The sequence below is a fragment of the Syngnathus scovelli genome, chromosome 13, assembly GCF_024217435.2.
Source record: "Syngnathus scovelli strain Florida chromosome 13, RoL_Ssco_1.2, whole genome shotgun sequence".
Classification (NCBI taxonomy): domain Eukaryota; kingdom Metazoa; phylum Chordata; class Actinopteri; order Syngnathiformes; family Syngnathidae; genus Syngnathus; species Syngnathus scovelli.
This window is the reverse complement of record NC_090859.1, coordinates 5,195,208-5,221,112: the sequence shown is the minus strand read 5'-3', so window position 1 is coordinate 5,221,112 and position 25,905 is coordinate 5,195,208. Positions and strand designations below refer to the sequence as shown.

Here is a 25,905-nt window from a genome sequence, read left to right as displayed (position 1 = left end):
AAGCCGCCCTTATCAAATGCTTTTTTTTTTTTTTTTTCCGAGTAATCCATCCACCCTACCCATTAACACGGCTAAAATTCTTGTTCCAGTGTTTATCATCAAATAAAGTTCCGAAATCCTTTGTAATAAACTGTAATGTAATTTAACAATCTACCAACATGGTTGTATATGCGGTGAATGTTATTGTTCAATCTATAGGTCATACAGCGCCGGTGTTCCAAATATGACACTCCTCCTTGATTTAACATCTCATAAGTTATTATTGTCAGCAGCGCTAAAGGATAGTGCTTGGAAGTGAATGTCTTATCGCCCAATTTAAAACACATGCCACATTTGAGCTAGTATTCATTCCTTTATTTATTTCCCATCCTCATGTTAGCTGGCATGTGTCAGAATTAAAATGGAATTTTGCTTTTAATTTTAAGTCTTTCAAAATTGCTATATCCTTACTGCACCGAGATAAACTGTTAAATATATCTTTAAAAACAAACAAAAACAATCTATGCTCCTGCACAGACTCTTAAAAGTGTTACAAATCCAACCTCCTCCTTCACTCTCACATTTTTGATAAAACAGTCTACTTATCTAGACACTGTCATCACATACGAAATAATGGCCTGCAAATTAAATACAATGTTGTTGCTGTGGTCCCTCAAAACATGTGACTAGAATTTGGACAATTATTAACCCCCATCAATTGATCAATTATCTCCTCACTAAATTCCTAGCCTGTTAACCTATCTGCATAAAGAAGACATTTACAATGCAGGGGATAAGAGAATAACAAGGAACACCTTAACAATAAACAAAATAAACTCAAACCACAATCAAAACCAAATCAACTAAAACCATGACATATGTGAATCCACACAGTACTCCAAATATTTCCTCATTAAAATGTTAGCCTTTTTGTGTAGAGCACCATTGAATTCTAATCATTAACCTAATTTTATCCTTAATTTAATCCCAATCACAAATGCCCACTACTTAATACTTTACTTGGTATTCTTTTGATAAAAAGTGCCCCCCTTGCAATGTCGTTTTTATTTGTTGTTTTTAACTCTAAGTGATTCAAATCTTTGACTTATCCTTACATGTGTCCTTGTATAGTCTTATGTCATAACCAATCAATAATTCCTCCTAAATTTAAAATCTGCAATCATAATTTAATTTTATCCAATTCTACAATGTATGTTCTCTCTTACTCTCACATTTTTATGAGGGCTGGGCACTCTCCTCGTTGGACGAGTTTCTGACCACAACCCTCAGATTATTCTATCATTTCTAATTTTTACATTTAACAATGCAAATCTGATAAACCATTGTCTAGCACACCGTTTCCGTGCACCAATTTAACGCAATTCCATCCTTTACAACGAACTGATACACAAAGACAAACATACACATAAACAAACACACGGGCCCACAACATAGACATGACAATCTTCCCAGCTGATAACAAGGGTGGGGGGGGGAGGCAACTGAAGTGCGGAGAGCCTCGCCACCAATGTAACCCCCCACTTCTGTCCAAAATATGCATTTGTGCCCACCTGACCGTTTGGCCCAAACTTTAGAGCCGCACCCTTTTGAAAACAAAAATGGTTACAGTTTAACCCCACACAATGGGATATAACCTTCATGCTAATTAAATATACATTCTTTATCAAATTCTTGTTAAGCCATTTTTCTGACTCCAACTCTCATGCAAAATCAAAATAAAATCAACAATTTTATACAAATAAACTTATTGTTCTTCATGAACCACAAATCATCACTTCCATCCCATGAACAGCACCACAACTAATCACTCACTTCTTCAGCTGCGCCGCTGTCCCATCTGACAGCCAAGCCTGCTTTCCACACAATATCATCATAGACACACTTCAACAATTATGTAGCGACCTGGTTAACCCAGTTACCCTTCACCCTAGACAACAATATAAGTCTCTAAGGTCGCACTATTGAGGTCGCCAGGCATCCGTCCTGCTATATCAGCGATGCCTTCACCATTTTTATTTTTATTTTTTATTTTTCACGAGTCCCCGACTCGTATTGGTGGCCTGGCCGTTCCAATCGACCCCGACCTTAGGCAACAGTATAAGTTCCTAAGTGTCTACTACTGAGGCCACTCAGGTGCCCATATGCTAGTCACTGGCATCCCACAAGTTCCAGCGGTGTGAGCGCCCTTTGCTGATCAGACAAAGTCCTCACCACCTTTCTCTTAATTCACCACAACTCGGACATCCCAGATGTCCCTCGCCTTAGACAGCCCTATAATGTTCTAAGGTCACACTATTGGAGTCGCTCGGCATCCGTACTGCTATATCAGCGACGCCTTCACCTGTTTTTGTATTTTTAATTTTTTCCACAAATCACTTTTACCAAGTTCCACACAAACACACACTTCTATACAACCACCATTCCTGAACACAGAGCTGAAATTATTAATTTTTGTATTCCGCTTTCACTCCACAATATTGCTGAACTGGGAGAGAGAAAAAAAGTTTCCCCCTTACCTTTTGTGCCGATCGGACTGCAATACTGTTGAGCAAGAGCGGAGAACGAAGAATCCTTTGTGGAGCATGCACTTTCCCTTCTGAAGAAATCACGTCGGATGGTCACCATTTGTTGGATTCTGTCCACAATTTAGGGAGCGCGTTATCTGTGCCTCACGGCAAAAGCCTTTGCCAATCACCTGTTATCCAATTTACTCACTGCGTGCTCGTTTGATTTCTTCAGATTTAGGAAAATGCAAAGACACTGAAGCAGAAATTAGACTTAGACAGATTGGTTGAGTTCAATCACAATTCTTGTTCAAAAAGCTCTGTTTTCAGGAAAGTACAATACAGCGCTGGGCCCTTCAAGAGCGGAAAGTCTCCATTCAGAAAAGGCAAAGTCCAAGGTTGTTAGATCAGTTTTATATTCAGTAGCACATTGTGGGCTGGGATTGATGGGCGATGAGTCTTCGGGGTGGGGCAAGTTCGAAGGAGAGTCTGCTTCCATGGGAGTGGTGCTGGTTATGGGCGATTCGGTGTGTTGGTGGGGGGCTGTTGGTGTGTGTGTGTGTGTGTGTGTGTGTGTGTGTGTGTGTGTGTGTGTGTGTGTGTGTGTGTGTGTGTGTGTGTGTGTGTGTGTGTGTGTGTGTGTGTGTGTGTGTGTGTGTGTGTGTGTGTGTGTGTGTGTGTGTGTGTGTGTGTGTGTGTGTGTGTGTGTGTGTGTGTGTGTGTGTGTGTGGAGGGGGCTGTTGTCTTCCATCCCGTCTCTCGGCCTTGGCGATCATCTTTGGCCGAGTTCTCGGGTGGCTCCTTCTGGCACCCACTGGTTTTATCTCCACGTGACCTTCCTGTGAACATTCTTCTCCAATCTTGGACATACACTGTCGTACCGCATTCAACCGTATCTTTTCTTTGTTAGGCAAACTATTTCCCTCTGTGCAGAGCGTTCAGTAGTAATCAAAAACTGGCGTCTAACATTAGTCAAAACATAAGATACAATCAAGTACTGAACGGTCAAGACGACTCTGGCCGTGTCCATGATTCAAAGAAAAAACATCAGGCATGCATTCCACAGTTCCTTAAGGGTCATTAAGCTATTTAGGCAATATATCAAAAGTCATTTGTTATTTCAAAGTCCTCAGAAATATATATATCAGATCATAAAGTTATAAAAACCTTTCTCATCACTACTTATCAAAAATGTCTAGTTATGTCTTCTTTATTGATTTGGTGTGTAGGTATAATTATATGCTTCAAATGTTTCTTTTATTTATTTAATATGTGAATATACTTGTCTGCTTATGTACTTTATTCAATGAGGTTTGAGCATATCTGTTTTTGTAGCGAGGCAGGACTTTTTGTATTTCGACCTCATTCCTTCAATATATATATATATATATATATATATATATATATATATATATATACACACACACACACACACACACACACACACACACACACACACTATGTACCGTAATTGCCGGACTATAAGCCGCACCGCATTATAAACCGCACGTGCACACGCGTTTTTTACAAAGAAAGACAGTACATAGAAACCTTTTTAACGTTTTAATAACATACTTGAACATGTCTTTCTAAACATTGCCTGTGATGCAGCAGTAGTACCGCAGCAACACGGAAGTGTGCACGCGAGTTATTAGCAAAGAAAGACTGGACGCAGAAAGTTTTTCTAAAGCTTTAATAACATACCGTAACATTTCTTTCCAAACACTGCCTGTGACGCGGCAGTAATACCGCAGCAACACGGAAGTAACACAGCACTAATAGGGTTTGATTAAATAAAACATACCGGTAAAAGTTACTGAGACGCGGTGGTAACAGAGCAGCAACACGGTAACACAGCACTGACAGGGCTGGTTAAAAAAAAACATACCGTAAAAGTAAAAAAAGAGCCGTCTTCATCTTCCTCCCGTGCACTGAAACCATCGAAGTCTTCCTCCTTAGTGTCCGATTAGAATAGCATTAGATATCCTTCGCCTCACACTTTCTCAGTCTCTCTTTCGTCGTCGCTTTTATGCATTTCTTCGAGTGTGATGAGGGTCTGTTCATGCTAATCTTATTCATGCACGAAGCGCTAAATTACATTAAACTAGTGAGCGACACGTATAGCTTAAAAGTGGCATCATATGCATTTCTTTTGTCCCCCATAATGACGGTTTGTATATAAAAGCTTCCTTTCAGTAATGTCCGTCTTGATCTCGTTCTGTCTCTTTGTGTGAGTGCGGGCGTGTACGTGATGCGCGAGACGATCAAAACACAAACTAGCACGTCTTCTTCGGCGCATTATCTCTTCTTCGTCTGTCTCGCTCTTGCTTCCTGCTAGAGCGCCCCCTGGAGACCGGAGGCCGTTAAAATCCATAAGTACGCTCCAGAGTAGACATAACATAATGTCATCAACATCGACTGCCTTTGGCTTAAAAGCGGCATCATATGCATTTCTTTTGTCCCCCATGATGACGGTTTGTGTATAAAGGCTTCCTTTCAGTAATGTCCGTTCCGTCTTGATCGCGTTCTGCGTGATGCGCGAAATGTAAACAAACTAGCACGTCTTCTTCGGCGCATTATTTCTTCTTCGCCTGTCTCGCTCTTGCTTCCTGCTAGAGCGCCCCCTGGAGGCCGGAGGCCGTAAAAATCCATAAGTACGCCGCGCCGCCGTTTAAGGTTCAAAGTAACCTTCTGAATAAAATGCATTAAAAGTTCACATTCATTGCAACTTGTTTTTGGTGAGCAAAATGTCAGAAGAATTGAATTTAAATGCTGATTGATTGTGTTTTAATACAATGCAGATGGTCCAAACAGCGCCACTGCTTTGTGTAATCTCTGAGTCACATGGCAGAGTAAGAGAAAGGGTTTAGAGCACAGGTGTCAAACTCGAGGCCCGGAGGCCAGATACGGCCCGCCACATCATTCTATGTGGCCCACGAAGACAAATTGTGCATCAAATTCGTGTGTCATTACTAGAATTGCAAATTGTCTTCACTTTTAATAATATCTTTTTTTTAAATATTTGACCAGTTTTTACTCGTCTGATTTGAAAACGAGTTATTTGTCAGTTTGTTTTGTAGCTTTTACTGTATATAAGTGTGTTAAGAGTAAAAGTGATCAAGTCATCACAAAAATCACGAAAAAAATATTATATAAGCCCCACCTGACTGTAAGCCGCAGGGTCCAAAATTTTGGAAAAAAGTCACGGTTTATAGTCCGGAAATTACGGTATATATATATATATATATATATATATATATATATATACACTATGTGTATATGTGTATATATATATATATATACACTATGTGTATATGTGTGTATATATATATATATATATATATATATATATATATATATATATATATATATATATATACATACATACACACCGGAATTGCTGGACTATAAAATTCACGGGATTATAAACCGCACCAGCTAAAATTCAGGGATATTTCAGTTTGTTTCTTACATGAGCCACACCAAACTATAAGCCGCACGTGCACACGAGTTTTTTACAAAGAAAGACAGTACATAGAAAGCCTTTTTAACGTTTTAATAACATATTTGAACATGTCTTTCTAAACATTGCCTGTGACGCAGCAGTAGTACCGCAGCAACGCGGAAGTGTGCACGCGAGTTATTAGCAAAGAAAGACTGGACACAGAAAGTTTTTCTACAGCTTTAATATTATACCTTAACATTTCTTTCCAAACACTGCCTGTGACGCGGCAGTAATACCGCAGCAACACGGAAGTAACACAGCAAAGTCACTGAGACGCGGCGGTAACACAGCAGCAACACGGTAGCACAGCACTAACAGGGCTGGTTTAAAAAAAAACATACCAGTAAAAGTAAAAATAGAGCCGTCTTCATCTTCCACCTGTGCACTGAAACCATCGAAGTCTTCCTCGTTAGTGTCCGATTAAAATAGCGTTAGATATCCTTCGCCTCACACTTTCTCAGTCTCTCTTTCGTCGTCGGTTTTATGCATTTCTTCGAGTGTGAAGAGGGTCTGTTCATGCTAATCTTATTCATGCACGAAGCGCTAAATTACATTAAACTAGCGAGCGACACGTACAGCTTAAAAGCGGCATCGTATGCATTTCTTTTGTCCCCCATAATGACTGTCTGTGTATAAAAGCTTCCTGTCTTTGTGTGAATGCGGGTGTGTGCGTGATGCGCGAGACAATCACGTCTTCTTCGGCGCATTATCTCTTCTTCGTCTGTCTCGCTCTTGCTTTCTGCTAGAGTGCCCCCTGGAGACCGGAGGCCGTAAAAATCCATAAGTACGCTCCAGACTAGACACAAGATAATGTCATCAACATCGACTGCCTTTGGCTTAAAAGCGGCATCATATGCATTTCTTTTGTCCCCCATGATGACGGTTTGTGTATAAAGGCTTCCTTTCAGTAATGTCCGTCTTGATCGTGTTCTGCGTGATGCGCGAAATGTAGACACAAACTAGCACGTCTTCTTCAGCGCATTATCTCGTCTTCGCCTGTCTCGCTCTTGCTTCCTCCTAGAGCGGCCCCTGGAGGCCGGAGGCCGTAAAAATCCATAAGTACGCCGCGCCGCCGTTTAAGGTTCAAAGTAACCTTCTGAATAAAATGCATTAAAAGTTCACATTCATTACAACTTGTTTTTGGTGAGCAAAATGTCAGAAGAATTAAATTTAAATGCTGATTGATTGGGTTTTAATACAATGCAGATGGTCCACTGCTTTGTGTAATCTCTGAGTGATATGGCAGAGTAAGAGAAAGGGTTTAGAGCACAGGTGTCAAACTCAAGGCCCGGGGGCCAGATACGGCCCGCCACATCATTCTATGTGGCCTGCGAAGACAAATTGTGCATCAAATTCGTGTGTCATTAGTAGAATTGCAAATTGTCTTCACTTTTAATGTTTTTTTTTAATATTTGACCAGTTTTTACTCGTCTGATTTGAAAACGAGTTATTTGTCAGTTTGTTTTGTAGCTTTTACTGTATTTAATAGTGTTAAGAGTAAAAGTGATCAAGTCATCACAAAAATCACGAAAAAAAATCTTATATAACCCGCACCTGACTATAAACCGCAGGGTCCAAAATTATGGAAAAAAGTCACGGCTTATAGTCCGAAAATTACGGTGTGTGTGTGTGTGTGTGTGTGTGTGTGTGTGTGTGTGTGTGTGTGTGTGTGTGTGTGTGTGTGTGTGTGTGTGTGTGTGTGTGTGTGTGAGTGTAAGTCGCACCAGCCATAAAATGCACAATACAGTGAAAAAAAACATATAAGTCGCACCGGAGTATAAGTCGCACTTTTGGGGCGAATTTATTTGTCAAAATCCAACACCAAGAACAGACATGAACCAGCAACAACAGGCTAAACGATACGGTATGCTAATGTGACATATACACAAACAAGGAGCTGAGAACGAGCCTGAGTAACATTCAGAGTTATTCAAATAAGTATTACATAAATAACACGTTCATCAAACCATCTGTTTCACTCCAAATTAGTAAATCCATCGATCGTCCTTTATGTAAACAATGCCGCGTATGCGCCGCTGACGTCGGACTCTTAAGTTGCATTTCTAATTATTCCACAGACCCGTATAACGATATATAAAGTATATTTCAAATAACTATCATATAACAACTATATCATCAAACCATCTGTGTCACTCCTAATCATTAAATCCATCGATCAAATTCCTCGTCCTTTATGTCAACGACGCGGCGCGCCGCACAGATCTAGTATAAAACTATATTGTAGCGTTAACAAAGTACCAGGAAAGACGTGGGTTTGGTAAACAGCTCTTTATTTAACAAAACAAGAGTTCAACGAGCCAACAACTACTGAACTGTAACGATAAAAACATAGACAAGTTGCTACATCAAATAAAATATATCAAATAACTATAACATAAATGCGTTTTTCAAACCTTGTGTCACTCCAAATCATTAAATCCTTCAAACGTGGGACCCTTTGTCATCCCGTGATAGAATCCTTTGTCTTTATGTAAACAACCGCCGCGCTGCTGACGTCACTTGCAGGTCAAATGACAGTACCGTAATTTCCGGACTATAAGCCGCGACTTTTTTCCAAAATTTTGGACCCTGTCAGGTGCGGCTTATATAAGATTTTTTTTCGTGATTTTTGTGATGACTTGATCACTTTTACTCTTAACACTATTATATACAGTAAAAGCTACAAAACAAACTGACAAATAACTCGTTTTCAAATCAGACGAGTAAAAACTGGTCAAATATTTAAAAAAAAAGATATTATTAAAAGTGAAGACAATTTGCAATTCTAGTAATGACACACGAATTTGATGCACAATTTGTCTTCGTGGGCCACATAGAATGATGTGGCGGGCCGTATCTGGCCTCCGGGCCTTGAGTTTGACACCTGTGCTCTAAACCCTTTCTCTTACTCTGCCATGTCACTCAGAGATTACACAAAGCAGTGGCGCTGTTTGGACCATCTGCATTGTATTAAAACACAATCAATCAGCATTTAAATTCAATTCTTCTGACATTTTGCTCACCAAAAACAAGTTGCAATGAATGTGAACTTTTAATGCATTTTATTCAGAAGGTTACTTTGAACCTTAAACGGCGGCGCGGCGTACTTATGGATTTTTACGGCCTCCGGCCTCCAGGGGGCGCTCTAGCAGGAAGCAAGAGCGAGACAGGCGAAGAAGAGATAATGCGCCGAAGAAGACGTGCTAGTTTGTGTCTACATTTCGCGCATCACGCAGAACGCGATCAACACGGACATTACTGAAAGGAAGCCTTTATACACAAACCGTCATCATGGCCGGACAAAAGAAATGCATATGATGCCGCTTTTAAGCCAAAGGCAGTCGATGTTGATGACATTATCTTGTGTCTAGTCTGGAGCGTACTTATGGATTTTTACGGCCTCCGGTCTCCAGGGGGCGCTCTAGCAGGAAGCAAGAGTGAGACAGACGAAGAAAAGATAATGCGCCGAAGAAGACGTGCTAGTTTGTGTTTACATTTCGCGCATCACGCACACACCCGCATTCACACAAAGACAGGAAGCTTTTATACACAGTCATTATGGGGGACAAAAGAATTGCATATGATGCCGCTTTTAAGCTGTACGTGTCGCTCGCTAGTTTAATGTAATTTAGCGCTTCGTGCATGAATAAGATTAACATGAACAGACCCTTTTCACACTCGAAGAAATGCATAAAACCGACGACGAAAGAGAGACTGAGAAAGTGTGAGGCGAAGGATATCTAACGCTATTCCAATCGGACACTAAGGAGGAAGACTTCGATGGTTTCAGTGCACAGGAGGAAGATGAAGACGGCTCTTTTTTTTACTGGTATGTTTTTTTTAACCAGCCCTGTTAGTGCTGTGCTACCGTATTGCTGCTGTGTTACCGCCGCATCTCAGTGACTTTGCTGTGTTATTTCCGTGTTGCTGCGGTATTACTGCCGCGTCACAGGCAGTGTTTGGAAAGAAATGTTAAGGTATGTTATTAAAGCTGTGTCCAGTCTTTCTTTGCTAATAACTCGCGTGCACACTTCCGCGTTGCTGCGGTACTACTGCTGCGTCACAGGCAATGTTTAGAAAGACATGTTCAAGTATGTTATTAAAACGTTAAAAAGGCTTTCTATGTACTGTCTTTCTTTGTAAAAAAAAACTCGTGTGCACGTGCGGCTTATAGACTGGTGCGGCTTATGTAAGAAAAAAACTGAAATATCCCTGAATTTTAGCTGGTGCGGTTTATAATCCAGTGCGGTTTATAGTCCGGCAATTACGGTAATCCCTTGCTACATCGCGGTTCGTTTATCGCGGTTTCACTACATCGCGGATTTTTGAATTTTGAAAATTTGCGAAAAAATTCACATATAAGTCGCTCCTGAGTATAAGTCGCCCCCACCCAAACTATGGGGGAAAAAACGCGACTTATAGTCCGAAAATTACGGTATACATACTATATACACAAGTACAGTATCTCACAGAAGTGACATACATATACAGACACGCACACACGCACAGGAGAGGAAATACTGAAGAGATGACAATTCTATCCACCACACAATGAAAATGTCGGGGCTCGAAGGCGAGCGTCTGGTGGCCGGGCCTTCGCCCATGGGGCCCGGCCGGGCATAGCCCGAAATGGAAACGTGGGTCCCCCTTCCCATGGGCTCACCACCTGTGGGAGGGGCCGAAGGGGTCGGGTGCAATGTGAGCTGGGCGGCAGCCAAAGGCGGGGACCTTGGCGGTCTGATCCCCGGCTGCAGAAGCTGGCTCTTGGGACATGGAATGTCACCTCTCTGGCTGGAAAGGAGCCCGAGCTGGTGTGCGAGGCAGAAAGATTCCGACTAGATATAGTCGGACTAGCCTCCACACACAGTTTGGGCTCCGGTACAAGCCCTCTCGAGAGGGGCTGGACTCTCTTCCACTCTGGAGTTGCCCACGGTGAGAGGCGTCGAGCAGGTGTGGGTATACTTATTGCCCCCCGGCTGGGCGCCTGCACATTGGGGTTCACCCCGGTGAACGAGAGGGTAGCCTCCCTCCGCCTTCGGGTGGGGGGACGGGTCCTGACTGTTGTTTGTGTCTATGCACCAAACAGCAGCTCAGAGTACCCACCCTTCTTGGGGTCCCTGGAGGAAGTGCTGGAGAGCGCTCCTTCTGGGGACTCTATCGTTCTACTGGGTGACTTCAATGCTCACGTGGGCAATGACAGTGATACCTGGAAGGGCGTGATTGGGAGGAACGGCCCCCCTGATCTGACCCCGAGCGGTGTTCTATTGTTGGACTTCTGTGCTCGACACGGATTTTCAATAATGAACACCATGTTCAAACATAAGGGTGTCCATGTGTGCACTTGGCACCAGGACACCCTAGGCCGCAGTTCGATGATCGACTTTGTAGTCGTGTCATCGGATTTGCGGCCGCATGTTTTGGACACTCGGGTGAAGAGAGGGGCGGAGCTGTCAACTGATCACCACCTGGTGGTGGGTTGGCTCCGATGGTGGGGGAAGATGCCGGTCCGACCTGGCAGACCCAAACGCTCTGTGAGGGTCTGCTGGGAACGTCTGGCAGAATCTCCTGTCAGGAAGAGCTTCAACTCCCACCTCCGGCAGAGCTTTTCCCACGTCCCGGGGGAGGCGGGGGACATTGAGTCTGAGTGGACCATGTTCCGCGCCTCCATTGTTGAGGCGGCCGACCGGAGCTGTGGCCGTAAGGTCGTTGGTGCCTGTCGTGGCGGCAACCCCCGAACCCGCTGGTGGACACCGGCGGTAAGGGATGCCGTCAAGCTGAAGAAGGAGTCCTATCGGGCCGTTTTGGCCTGCGGGACTCCGGAGGCAGCTGACAGGTACCGGATGGCCAAGCGGAACGCGGCTTCGGCGGTTGCTGAGGCAAAAACCCGGGCGTGGGAGGAGTTCGGTGAGGCCATGGAGAATGACTTTCGGACGGCTTCGAGGAAATTCTGGTCCACCATCCGGCGTCTCAGGAGGGGGAAGCAGTGCAACGTCAACACTGTTTACAGTGGGGATGGCGTGCTGCTGACCTCGACTCGGGACGTCGTGAGTCGGTGGGGAGAATACTTCGAAGACCTCCTCAATTCCACCTACACGCCTTCCATTGAGGAAGCAGGGCCTAGAGACTCTGAGGCGGATTCTCCAATCTCTGGGGTCGAAGTCACTGAGGTAGTTAAAAAACTCCTCGGTGGCAAGGCCCCGGGGGTGGATGAGATCCGCCCAGAGTTCTTAAAGGCTCTGGATGTTGTGGGGCTGTCATGGCTGACACGCCTCTACAACGTTGCGTGGACATCGGGGACAGTGCCTCTGGATTGGCAGACTGGGGTGGTGGTTCCCCTCTTTAAGAAGGGGGACCGGAGGGTGTGTTCCAATTACAGGGGAATCACACTCCTCAGCCTCCCTGGTAAGGTCTATTCAGGGGTGCTGGAGAGGAGGGTCCGTCGGGAGGTCGAACCTCGGATTCAGGAGGAGCAGTGTGGCTTTCGTCCTGGCCGTGGAACAGTGGACCAGCTCTACACCCTCGGCAGGATCCTCGAGGGTGCATGGGAGTTTGCCCAACCAGTCCACATGTGTTTTGTGGACTTGGAGAAGGCGTTCGACCGTGTCCCTCGGGAGGTTCTGTGGAGGGTGCTTCGGGAGTACGGGGTGCCGAGCCAACTGATAAGGGCGGTTCGGTCCCTGTATCACCGATGCCAGAGTCTGGTCCGCATTTCCGGCAGTAAGTCGGATTCGTTCCCAGTGAGGGTTGGACTCCGCCAAGGCTGCCCTTTGTCACCGATTCTGTTCATAATTTTTATGGACAGAATTTCTAGGCGCAGCCGAGGCGTTGAGGGGGTCCGGTTTGGGGACCTCAGCATCGCGTCTCTGCTTTTTGCAGATGACGTGGTGCTGTTGGCTTCTTCAGGCCGTGATCTCCAGCTCTCGCTGGAACGGTTCGCAGCCGAGTGTGAAGCGGTCGGGATGAGGGTCAGCACCTCCAAATCCGAGTCCATGGTCCTCGATCGGAAAAGGGTGGAATGCCCTCTCCGGATCGGGGATGAGATCCTGCCCCAAGTGGAGGAGTTCAAGTATCTTGGAGTCTTGTTCACGAGTGAGGGGAGGATGGAGCGTGAGATCGACAGGCGGATCGGTGCAGCGTCGGCAGTAATGCGGACCCTGTACCGGTCCGTTGTGGTGAGGAGAGAGCTGAGCCAAAAGGCAAAGCTCTCAATTTACCGGTCGATTTACGCTCCTACCCTCACCTATGGTCACGAGCTATGGGTCGTGACCGAAAGAACGAGATCTCGGATACAAGCGGCCGAAATGAGTTTTCTCCGCAGGATGTCCGGGCTCTCCCTTAGAGATAGGGTGAGAAGCTCGGTCATCCGGGAGAGACTCGGAGTAGAGTCGCTACTCCTCCACGTTGAGAGGAGCCAGATGAGGTGGCTCGGGCATCTTATCAGGATGCCTCCTGGACGCCTCCCTGGGGAGGTGTTCCGGGCATGTCCCACCGGTAGGAGACCCCGGGGACGACCCAGGACGCGCTGGAGAGACTATGTCTCTCAGCTGGCCTGGGAACGCCTTGGGATCCCCCGGGATGAGCTGGATGAAGTGGCTGGGGAGAGGGAAGTCTGGGAGTCCCTCCTGAAGCTGTTGCCCCCGCGACCCGACCCCGGATAAGCGGAAGAAGATGGATGGATGGATGGACACAATGAAAATGTTCAATTATCCATTTTATATTTCATATTTTTATATTTTATATATATACACATACCTGTCTGCTGTTATTGTCCTATAGTTGTTTATATTTGTAAAAGCGTTGTCACATTTTTGCCACGTTAGCACACTGCAGGTTGCTGAAATGGACCTTTCCAGCTCAATCATCACCACGCCCATCCTTGAGAGCATCATCTGTAGCTGTAATCTGATAGAGTGTCTTAGTCTGGAAGGCCTGCAGCTCTCTGACAACATTATCAGGTTAGTTCTCGCCTCACTGCACTCTTCTGTGGTTGCAGGTAACAATAGCTTAAAGTTTAAGGGATACTGTAACCATAAAATGGATGGAAGTAAAATTTGCTCAAGGTGGTTATTTCAAGTGACCTATATCATGCTGCTTATATCAGGTGAATACCAAAAACAACCCACAATGTGTACACATCCCAAACTTTTGGAATCAACAAAAGGCCTTATTATTGTGAGATCTTGCAATAATTATTGCATTGAATTGTAAAGTATTGCATTATATTGCAATCTTAAATAGTCTTGTGATGTCCCCTGGCTAGCCAGATGAATCCAGCCCTCTTCTAAATGTGGATAAAAAGCCGATATAGTTGATATCTGCCAATGTGCGTTGTTTCATGTGTTCAAGTCAATGTCTGAAGTTAAATAAAATCCTCAATAAGTTTTCTAGAGCAAAAAAAATTAATAATTCCCTGACATTAACCCACTTTTAAATTGATCCCTTATTGTCTTTCAAATTAAATAAGGGGGGGGATCAGATGCCAATGCTCATCAAAACTCGACAGCAATGATCGGTCCGACTGATAATTGAACGTTCCCTAAAAAGCATATGTGACACTTGAAATGTCTATGTAGGTCAATAGTCATTCATATGCTGGTAATATATTCACATTAACACTTGCATTCCTCTTGCAGTAGTCTGGCCCAGAATTGGCGTCTACGGCAGCTCAACCTCAGCGGCTGCTCCGACTTGTCTGCTGAGCCCCTCGGCCACATGCTACAATCCTGCACCAGGTCCACTCTTGTGACTTTTTTTTTTCACTCACACTCCTTACAATGGACCGTCTTCATTTCCATTTGTCGACTCCTTTTGACAGAATAGAACAGTTGAACATATCGTGGTGCCACTTCAATAGCAATCATGTGAAGAGCGTGGTAAATCATGTCAGCTCCAACGTTACACACCTGAACCTCAGCGGATACAGAGATGGCCTCACACTAGATGGTAAGTGGGGGAGATCTTTAAACTTTAAACTGTTATGTAATTTGGTATTTTATGCATTTTGTCACTTTTACAAGGGAGATATAATATTAAAACATATATATAAACAATTAATTGAATTTAAAACTTAGATTTACCAAGACTCAGAACTACCAACACTTTATCTTGAACATTCTGTTCTTTTTATCAAGTACAAAATGACCTTGTAAATAAAATTCAAGCCTCTTGCTTTTTATTCTGCGGCATTTACCTGAACCTTTACAGAATTTTATCTTTGTATGCGTTCAAACTGAGAATAATCATCTTTACATCCTTATTGAATTTCATTTCTTATTTTTATTTTCACAAGAGTTGGGACCTCTAAGGCCAGGATTAGGCCACTCTGGTCTTAGAGAACAACTTGCCCTGTCTGTTTTAAAGGTTTTCCTCCGCAAAAAAAATACTGTCTCTTCTTGTGCACGCTTTGGCCTGGTGGGAGCAGTGTGGTGCTGTACAAGCATTTAATGCTCACAATGAGAAATTTGCACTTGAACTCTACTAATACAGTATTACAGCAGGTAGGTGATGCTTAGCTTTTACTGAAATTACTGTTTTCTCTCTTTCTAGATGTGAAGGCCTTGGTTACAAGATGTCCTGATATTCATACACTAGATTTGAGGTATGTTTGTGTTCATGTCTTCACACCAAATATTTGCAGTATTCCTCTATGTTCACTTATCAAGAACAACAAACAGTCAAGTGTGGTCTGTTCTTAACAATAATTGCAAAATAATAATTTTCTATTTTCATTTGGGACCTTTCATATGAGACTTGAAATGCAGTCCCCTCCAAAAATACTTGGCAATAAAAGTATATGACAGGAAGTTAACATTTCAGCTTTTGTTGTCGCAACTTTCATCTTGTCCTTGGGAAAGTATATTTGGTGGCGGTGTAGCATAGCCCCTTAAATTGTAGAGGTACAGGATTTGTTCTTCATGTGTTGCCTCATGTTTCTTTCCAGTGACAGCACTCAGCTGATGGCTGACTGTTTCCCTGTGCTGTCTGAGCTCAAACATCTGCACCATCTGTCCTTGAGCCGCTGCTACCACATTCACATTGCCTCCCTCACGTGTGTTCCAGCCGCCGTACACAAAGCTCTGGTTTTAAGCAGGCAGTCCAAATAACTTGAGTTGTGTTTGCAGTGACCTCAGGAAGACGTTCCCCAAACTGCACTATCTGGAGGTTTTTGGCCTCGTAAATGACAGCCACTTGTCCTCATTGAGGAAGGAAAACCCTGCCATTTATATTAACTCACTGCCTTTCTCTGCTGTCGCCCGACCCACGCCTGCCACCGTCCTGGGTACCGTTGGAGGCTACAGCATGTGGAACAGGAAAAATCGACTCAGGTTTAAGTTATAGGGGTTTTTCTATTTGACCCCAAAACACACATGGAGGAAATGATAGTTTTTTGGTATCCATGGTCCAAGTCAATATGTTCTAAACACAAATTAAACATTTGTAGATTGTTCAAAAAAATTATGCATGTTTCTGTTGCTAGAAAACTTTTAATGGCACCAAACTGTTCAAAAGGTTAATAATCAGGAAAATATGAGGCCAAATGCAATCTTTGCAGCATGTCTTTCAATATTTATAGCAGTTTGTCTCTGACCTTTTATACTCAGCGTCATTGGTGTTAAGATTATATTTTTCTAAGTGGATTTTCAGTCTAAGTGGTGAACTACACCTAACTTTCAGAAAGTGTTTCAGATGTTCATAGTTGAGCCACGTCTCTACATTAGGTACTTTCCACAAGGCCATCAGGTTAGACCTTATTGTACTTTTCTATGTACATTTCCTGTTTGGAGTATTAAAGTTGACTTGAAGCAAACATGTCTTCTATATGTTGATTAAAAAAATAGTGTCAAAAATTTTAAATTGCTCTTCATTATAAACAAGTCTGCCGCTGGCGAGTGCTTGTTTTTCTGTATATGCACTAAGCAGAAAGATTGTCCAGCAGTTTAAGATTAAGCACCAATCTTACCTTTATTGTATCAGATATAATATAGCAGAATGCTGTTCGTTGAATGAAACAGGGCCCGTGTTACAGAAAAGGTTTTGACACTGAAGAACATGGCACATTGCATATCACAATATAATGACTTAATACTTCCATACAAGCCCTCTCATATTTAATATGCATCTTCAATATATCAACACTCAATCTTGGAATCAATTCACATTTTGTTGCGCTTTCTACTTAGCAGTTGACCTAAGACAAGGAGCAAAAGGCCCCTCTTGGTTTTAAATTCTCCCTTTCGTGCAATGTTTGCTTTTAAATCTTATTTGATACTAATACAACTACAAAAATATCTTTTCAAACAAATCTGTTTTGCCTCTCCCAATAAAAACTTGAATAGAGAAAATAGGAACATCACAGGCACAAACACAATAGGCCACTTGCAGATCTCTGGCTCTTCAGCAACCAACTTTGAATGGAGTCAATGGAAAAAGCTGATATTTTAAATAAAACATGAAAAATATGGTTCAAATACTGACAGTAAATTATTTCTGTGAGATTGATCGCATTGGGTTTCACTCCCTGTTACCTTGCTTGCCATATTGCCTGTCTCTTCCTAATCAGTTTCAAGATATTGATAAAGAAAATATGGTCAAAAGAATTGCCATTTTGGTCCATCTTTTTTATCTGTTTGCTTGATTAATTGATTGAACAGAGGTTACCAATTTTTTTGAAAAGATTCTTTTTACACCAATGCTCAAGCACGGGACAGAGTGCAGTTGTTATTTAAGGCTTTTGTTTTTTTCTTCAACACCTGCATGCTTTGTACTATCATTCAAAGCCATTTGTTTGGTAGCCTCCTTTTATACACTTGATTCTCACACATGCGTAGATGTGACCTGCAAGTGGCTGAATGTCACGTTCGCTTTTATTATTTTGGTGTTGATTCAGTCAAGTATTGCATCACCTAATTATAAATTGGATAAAGACAAAAATTAATAGGACAAGAGGTGGAAATTACCCCCCCACCCCCCTTTTTTTTTAATGCCTGTAAAAACAAAAAAAATCCCTTCACCATCTACCAGCCACATGGTTCTGTAATGCTTTACACATCTTAGGAGAAGCCAGTCTTATCTGCTTTAGACTTCCTTCAGTTATCCAGAACAACTGTGCGGAGTTGATCGTCCTCACTCATGCTGATTGTTGCAATGGCGCCGTCATTGAACTCAAATGAGCTACCACCGTCCACCACCATGCAGGCGTCCCAGCACCGAGAGCGAACGCACACCCTAAGGGAAGAGCAAAGTTCAGAGAGGGAGCACTTGGACTAAGGAAGCAGACGAGTGTCAGGGACAGACTTGCTGGCGAAGCCTCTCTGCCGGCTGCTTGAAAACACTCTGTTTACGATTGGCTCTCGGATGCTGAAAAACAAGCGTCTGTCCTCTGGACTGAACACCAATGACTCATTGTACCTGTCAGTAACTGAACACAAATATAACTGTTAAAAAAAAAAAAAAGGAAATGATGGTGTTTTATGAACTTACCTCTATCAATAAATTCAGGGTTTAGTGGAATAGCAAGGCCCGTTTGACATTTTCCTAAAAAAAAGAGATGTTACTAATCAGCTAAGATGCTGGTGGTTTACTGAAAGGGGAAGGCAACTCAAATATACTCTTGACAATAACAGGCAAAGATCACACTGCAGCAAATCAAAATCAGATCAGATTATTTTGCCCGTATGCAACGCACATCAGATTTTTTTTAAGACGGTCTGAACAACTCATTTGCAGTTTTCTCAACTCTGACCTAGGTCGCTTACTTATGTGGTCCTAGATCAGATATATATCAATATTGTACAGAAAATGTTTGAGTTCACTTCCCTTAAAGTGATAAGGTACCTATTGTTAGGATCTCATTCACCGCTTGTTCAGCAAGTTTGTTGATGTTATATGACCTGTAGACAGCAATGGGAGAAAAATAAATCTTCAAAAAGGAATAAAAACTACAATTCTGCAAGCTGAACTGTTGATTGTGAACCTTGTCAAATTATATTTTACAGAATGCCTGGACAGGTATTAGATTTCACAGCACATTCAAACTTAAGACCTGTGACCTGTGCCTACATGCAGTGTTATTTTGGTTGTCACATAACGAACACCATGTTGAAACAAATGGTGTCCATATGCGCATGCAGTTTGACGATGGATATTGTGGTTGTGTCATCAGACTTGCTGCCACAAATTCTCGGGCACAGGACAAGTTTGGCAAGGCCATGGAAAACAACTTCTGGTTTGTTTTTTTAACGCAAAAAAAACATACACACACACACGAGTGTGTGATTTACCAAGCTTTGGATCCTGTTCCTGTGCAAATGCTGAGCCCTGAACTCTTCTGCTTTTCCCATGGACCATCATCGACTGAGATCTCATAGTATGACGCCCTGAAGAACCAGCAAGTAATTCAAAGATCATGCAGGTAGCCAAGATTATCAATGCAGCAGAAGCGCAAGTGGGTCGCATTTCAATTACAGCAGTACCTGGACGACAGAGATTCTCCGATGAAGATTTCATTCAGGCTCCGGACGGGAAGAAGACTCGGCTTGGAGACGCTTTCATTCAGTACTCCGGTCTCTGTGAGCCAACCCAAATTGACAAGGGAACACATTTATTCCAAGACCAGTTAGTTAGTTTGGGGAACAGAATGCAGACAAAGACCTACTCTGCTGGTGGTCCATGGTGGTGATGCGATGGGCCTGGCTGTGTTGCTCCAGGCTCAGCTGCTGTTCATGCAGGTCTAGTGGAGTGGGATTTATTCCAGTGCCCTCAAGGTGAAGTCGAATCCTTTGTCGCCACTGCCACCTGAAAGTGGTACAGAGAAGGTGAGCACACATTTCCTCCCTTGTATAAATATCTATTCAATTTTTAATGAAGCATTTTAGGGCTCTTTCCATGGGCTCACCACCTGTGGGAGGGGCCAAAGGGGTCGGGTGCATCACCTCTGTTAGAGTGGTGCTCACAATAACTTATTTTAGCAAGAACCACACGGGAGACAGTTTGCCCTTTTTAAGCACTTGCAAGTGGAGAGTCATTCGTCGCTGTGCGTACAGCGATGATCGAATGAGGTCTGACTTTGGATTCTTGCAAGAGAGTATTTATTGAGAGAAAGCAGGGTGGGGGTGACATTGGACAGGTTTGGTGGTCACCTCAGCAACTGATTAATCAGTGCGGAGTGTCCCAGCTCATTGTTTTACAAGGTCGTGGAAACAGAAACTAGTGGAGCATTTTAGATGACTAAGCAAGAATGTTTCCACACCATTTGGAAAGTTTCAACAACTGAATGGTTAGACTTTTCAGAGTCAAGGAAAGGTAAAAGGTTTAAACAAAGTTAATAATTCTAGTCTACATTCCAACATAATCATACGCTCAAAATAATCTATAAACCCTAACAACCTCTCTGGCTGGAAAGGAGCCCGAACTGGTGTGCGAGGCAGAAAAGTTCCGACTAGATATAGTCGGACTTGCCTCCACACACAGTTTGGGTTCAGGTACTAGCCCTCTCGAGAGGGGCTGGACTCTCTTCCACTCTAGAGTTGCCCACGATGAGAGGCGTCGAGCAGGTGTGGGTATACTTATTACTCCCCAGCTGGGCGCCTGCACATTGGGGTTCACCCCGGTGAACGAGAGGGTAGCCTCCCTCCGCCTTTGGGTGGGGTGGATGGGTCCTGACTGTTGTTTGTGTCTATGCACCAAACAGCAGCTCAGAGTCTTCTTGGGGTCCCTGGAGAAGTGCTGGAGAGCGATCCTTCTGGGGACTCCATTGTTCTACTGGGTGACTTCAATGCTCACGTGGGCAATGACAGTGAGACCTGGAAGGGCGTGATTGGGAGGAACGCTCCCCCCCCCCCCCCCCTCCCTACGACTACTACTAATACTAATAGGCGGCACAGTGGCGCACTGGTTCGCACGTCGGGCTCACAGTTTAAAGGGTGGGGGTTTGATTCCACCTCCGGCCCTCCCTGTGTGGAGTTTGCATGTTATCCCCGTGCCTGCGCGAGTTTTCTCCAGGTCCTCTGGTTTCCTCCCACATCCCAAAAACATGATTGAGCACTCCAAATTGAACCTAGGTGTGAGTGCAAGTGCGGATGGTTGTTCGTCTCTGTGTGCCCTGCGATCGGCTGGCAACTGGTTCAGGGGTAGACTCCAGCATGCCCGCGCCCCCGCGTGGGGACAAGCGGTACATATAATGGATGGATGAATAAAACATAATAGAATAAAAAAGAAAAAGAAAAGGGAAAAAAAGAGAATTTTGACGAAAAGTCAGCCATTACTCTACAATAGGCTGCCGCAAACATCTTCAAAATAAAAGTGTACCAAGGGATTAATGTATACAGGGGTCCTCGGTTTACGACGTCCTCGATTTACTCTGTTTTGTGTTTACGACACAAGTCTCATATATTACTTTTTATATTATTTTTCGTATTTCATCTCATATATTTAAAGTCTTTTTTCGACCTAAGCGGTTTTGCGTCGTAAAGGCATCCCAAGATTCGCAACACTCGCAGGAACTAGTTTGTGCGCGCAGCGGAAGAATACACCGCGAGAGAGGCTGTGGACCGAGGAATGGTATACGGTAGTGATGGGAAAATTAAGCTTCATGAACCAGTTGTTGTATTCTTTGGCTCCTCTCTATGGCAATGTTGGTTTAAAGTGAGGATTTTAAGAAATGGCAAGTCGATGGGCTTTCAGCTCTTCGGTGAACAAAGAGTGCCATCTAGAGGTCTAAGTAAACACAACAACAGGTTCATGAATCAACTTGTAGCTTCATTTGCCCATCATTAGTACAGTATACTTGGACTGTTGCGTCGTCTCTCTCTCTTGTAACGCCCCTTCCAGTGTGCAAGCCAACCACGGGAATAGAGGTAAGGAACTGTTTTCTTTTTTTATTACTATACTGTTTCATTCCGACTTACACCAAAATTCGGTTTACATCGCTCCGTATGAACCGATCAACGTAGTAAACAGAGAGTTGGTATATTATTTGGTAAGGTAAAGTTCATTTTGAAGTTGGCCTTCTCCTTGTGTTGGTGGCTCTGTTATTGTCATGGATAGGATGAACAATAGTTGCTGTGGTTGGCTTGTCTTTTTCTTGAAACTGCAGACAAAATACTCAAGGCAGGAAAAAAAAAACCTTTAGCATTTTTCTTTAACTGAGGCACTCTGAACTACTGGAGAACTCGTTTCACCCCGGTGTTCGACCACCACCCCTAAACCTTTTAAAAAATAGAGCTATTGCTAGTAATTTTGTTGCCGTTTATCTTTTTTCAAATAATTGAACAGTTTTTACAATTCTCGGCTTTCAAAACTAGTTATTCATCAATTTGTTGTGTAGTCTATATTGTATAAGAAGTGTTTATGGATTATTTGGGTTCATAGTCATATTGGCCCTCCACAGGCAAACTTATGACTACAACGCGGCTGTGACAAGAAATGTAGTGTTAAAATTCAAACTGAACAACAATTTGAAATGACTAGAGCCTTTCTACACACACCGTAGAAGATAATTCAAAGGATCAACTGTAATACTAGTTGTGAAAACATTGCATCTTACAATAAATTATGCACAAAGCCTCTGAATATACGCGAGTAAATACGCACCTGAACTCACCACGGCAGAGTTTCCCCAGTGCCTCTGGGAATTTGCGAGTGTACTTTACAGGCAAGCACAGATGACCCTCTGACCTTTATTAAAGAACAAAATACAGAGAATTTATATTTTTTTTATGGAGCCAGGGGTAAAGCAACATCAGAGATGATCAAGATGAGACATTATTTTATTGAGACATTAATTGTCTCTGACTTTGTCAGTAGGTGTTGAAAAGTGAAAGTAAAACACTGCTGTGTTGTGATGAGCTGTATTGTACCTCTCAGGGTCTGTGTTTACTCCAACAACTGGTTTGTCCTTGCTCAACACCTTACTGGCAACAAGCAGCATTGTCCCATCACCTAATAAAACAAACTGCAGTTACATAACATGTATTATAGTTAATAGTCGATTGAAACCTTAGTATATTTGACTGTTTACTCGACCACAATAACATAAGGGAAAGTTTAAATTAGGGTTGAACAATTTTGAAAAATAGTCTAATTGCGATATTTCACCCTCATGTTAGGGTTTTCCAGGTTATCTTTATCGTAGGATTATGTTGGAATGTAACCTGTAATAATTACCCTCGCCTGTCCTGTCTTAACAAAAGTAGTAGAACAAAGATCTTTTGAACTGATTGACTAGCTGCAGAGGAAGCAATCAAAGTTGTTTTGTTTACACAACATCGTGAAAGACCCCCTGCTGTGCTTTGATCAGCAGGCCGGGGCCTTCGGCCCCATCCTGTCTGCTCTCACGCCCACTCTCAACCCCCACTCTGTTTCTCTCAATAAAAATGCTCCTGCAAGACCTCCATTCGATCATCGCTGCACGCACAGCGACGAATGGACTCTCCACCTGCAGGTGTCCAAAAGGACTTACTTGTCTCCCGTGTGGTTCTTGCAAAATAAGTTGGAGTGAGCAAATCTCTAACACCTCACACCCTCAATGTAATTATTTTTTTCAAGGTATTCTTGTGCATGTATATTTAACAAACACAACCAATATATGAATCTGTATTACAATAAACAACCAAAGTTGTTACACATTACATTTTTAATTCTTTAGGTTAGTCTTACACTAAAATAAAAGTAAATGAAATAAATTTCACCAATCTGAGACTACTGTATATCTACTATTCCACCCCTATACATAGTTTAAAAAAAAAAAGCTCACAACCAAACCAAATTAAGCAATTTTTTTCTCCCAAAATTGCAGCCTTTGCCAAGTGAAGATTGCTTTCTACTACATTGTGATGTCAATTTGAATTTGATAAATTGCTCAGCCTTGTTTAAGCAATATTTCTGTCGATTACCAACATCTACACCTACAACCAAACCATTCTTACCTCCAGCAGATATGATGGCATCTGCCCATTGCACTACTTCGGAATCATATCCCCCCCTTTTCACTACTTTAACTTCAATTCCTTCTTTCCTAGAAACACATGTTCAAATACATCTCACAAATTTACTGTAGCAGCACAAAGCAAAAATAACATCTAGATCAGGGGTGTCAAACTCATTTGTGTCACATAACGGTTTTCTTCAGAGGGCTGTTATGACTGTGAACCAAAATAATATTACATGTGCACAAAAAATGTTTCAAAACCAGAGGCCGGTAAAAAACTCAAATATTAATGCAATGACTTTAATGGTGGGTAACAGTTGCAATATGGCAACGTTAATCAAAGTGAAATGCAATTTTGTTATTTCCACAAGAAACAGCCATCCATCATTAAATCGATAAACATAATTCACAGGCCACTTAAAAGGATCTGGTGCGCCAGATCTGAACCCCGGGCCTTGAGTTTGACACCTGTGATTTTGGGAGACGAGTGTAGGATAGCTGTGGGTATCTCTGTGTAGCAAGCATCTTACTGTAGACTTTTCACAATATGTTCCACGTTGTTTGTGTGGATGTTGTGTCTTTCCAGCAGGCCACTGTAGCTGGAACCCTTCATAGCAAGCTGCAATACACATTTAAAGTCATGTAAAAATTCCAAATCGAAATCGTTCAGTGGCTTTTAGCCTCACGGAAGAAAGTCTCACCAGATGCTTCAGATCCTCCTCGGAGAGTCCTGCATACCGATAACGTTGCTGTTCGAACTCATATCGGGTCGTCTTGGTAACCACCGCTACTTTTTTAGGTTTGAATCCATATTTTGGTTCGGTTGAAGAGTTGCATGTTGAAGTGTGAATTTGGCGAAGTGGGCTTACGCGTAAGGCTAGACTCGCCACGTGATTTCCAAGACACATCAAGTTCTTCACAGAACGGCAAGGCATATTTCAGAAGTGCAAAAACACAAAACTACAAGTTCCGCAAGATGTGCCGAATGAAGCTCCCGTTCGGTGTTACTTCCAACAGAACATGTCATATCAAGCTATTAATCCGTTAGCAGTGGCGAGTATCCATTCAAGAAGTGAGAGTAGACAGAAAGTCTGGAAGGTCACCATCGAGTCTACAGATTTAGATCATTTGTAAAACAACAACAACAACAACAACAACTATTTTTAATAGTGCTCGAGTCTCTTTGCTAACATGTATGTAACAGTGGCATTCAGTTCAATTTAATAAACAAGGTGGTTCTCGTACCCACCTGAACGTTACTGTGTACAAGCTAACCTTAACGTGAACAAAGCTTAGCACGTTGCCTAAATATCGTAAACAAGAAGTCCCATGATTACCAACGATTCAATCCGCACCAGTCCCCCACACACACTCCAACAGGCAATTAACACACGACGGAAAAGGTTAAATTCCCAAACAAGTGGAGACCTGACCACTTGATACAATCATGGGGCTTCCTTCCAGTCCATTACAACCAAGCACGTATTTATCGTACGTAATAGCGTCAAGGCACTCCTATTGGCTACTGAGAAGGTGAGGTCAGATTGGTGGGCGTGTTCTGCCAGTAAAGTTGTTGAACTTGTGGTGCATTCATGTAAAATAGGATAATTTGAAGTCCCAAATTGCTGTCGGTCATTACTGTTCAGCTTGTCTTTTTGATTTTCAAATAATTCATGAAAACCTCTGTAGTTTACTTATAAAATCTATTTTGGATTAATTTTTTCAGCGTGTCACTTGTATTTTTACAGGTGACAATGCCCATCAAAATGAAGAGTTTGCAAAATACGAGATACATTAAAGCTATCATGACACCAGTGCATAACGTATGAAAGTCACTCATGCCATAAGTGATCTATGCGGGTCTAATTTCTTGAATCCTTAAGAGGAGACATCGCATATTATTTAATCGTCATGGTTAAAAATAACTCTATCATCACCACCATGTCATATCCCTTACAAACTATTTTGAA

General features: G+C 42.8%; 2 protein-coding genes across 6 annotated transcripts in view; one reads left to right on the top strand and one right to left on the bottom strand.

The window, feature by feature from the left end:
- skp2 (S-phase kinase-associated protein 2, E3 ubiquitin protein ligase) overlaps positions 1–16,816 on the top strand; it is a 46,008-nt gene extending 29,192 nt beyond the window's left edge. For all 4 annotated transcript variants that reach the window (XM_068652684.1, XM_068652685.1, XM_068652683.1 and 1 more), the window contains 6 exons: positions 13,830–13,964; positions 14,643–14,741; positions 14,825–14,952; positions 15,556–15,607; positions 15,950–16,057; positions 16,131–16,816. In XM_068652684.1, coding sequence (XP_068508785.1) covers positions 13,830–13,964; positions 14,643–14,741; positions 14,825–14,952; positions 15,556–15,607; positions 15,950–16,057; positions 16,131–16,347 — 739 coding nt within the window. In that variant the 3' untranslated portion in view covers positions 16,348–16,816. The remainder of the gene's footprint in view (positions 1–13,829; positions 13,965–14,642; positions 14,742–14,824; positions 14,953–15,555; positions 15,608–15,949; positions 16,058–16,130) is intronic.
- Positions 16,817–16,945: 129 nt separating this feature from the next.
- Positions 16,946–25,433, bottom strand: nadk2 (NAD kinase 2, mitochondrial). Of its 2 annotated transcripts, XM_049738532.1 has the most exons (12): positions 24,637–25,433; positions 24,466–24,554; positions 23,934–24,022; positions 22,866–22,947; positions 22,600–22,683; positions 19,664–19,803; positions 19,482–19,575; positions 19,290–19,385; positions 18,844–18,899; positions 18,490–18,543; positions 18,304–18,427; positions 16,946–18,234 (listed from the first exon to the last, which is right to left on the bottom strand). In XM_049738532.1, exons 1-12 carry the CDS (start codon positions 24,868–24,870, stop codon positions 18,096–18,098), a joined length of 1,281 nt encoding a protein of 426 aa, XP_049594489.1. In that variant the 5' UTR covers positions 24,871–25,433; the 3' UTR covers positions 16,946–18,095. The 2 variants fall into 2 exon arrangements, with proteins under 2 accessions (XP_049594489.1, XP_049594490.1); XM_049738533.2 differs by lacking the exon at positions 23,934–24,022 and having other exon boundaries at positions 24,637–24,656.
- Positions 25,434–25,905: the final 472 nt, after the last annotated feature.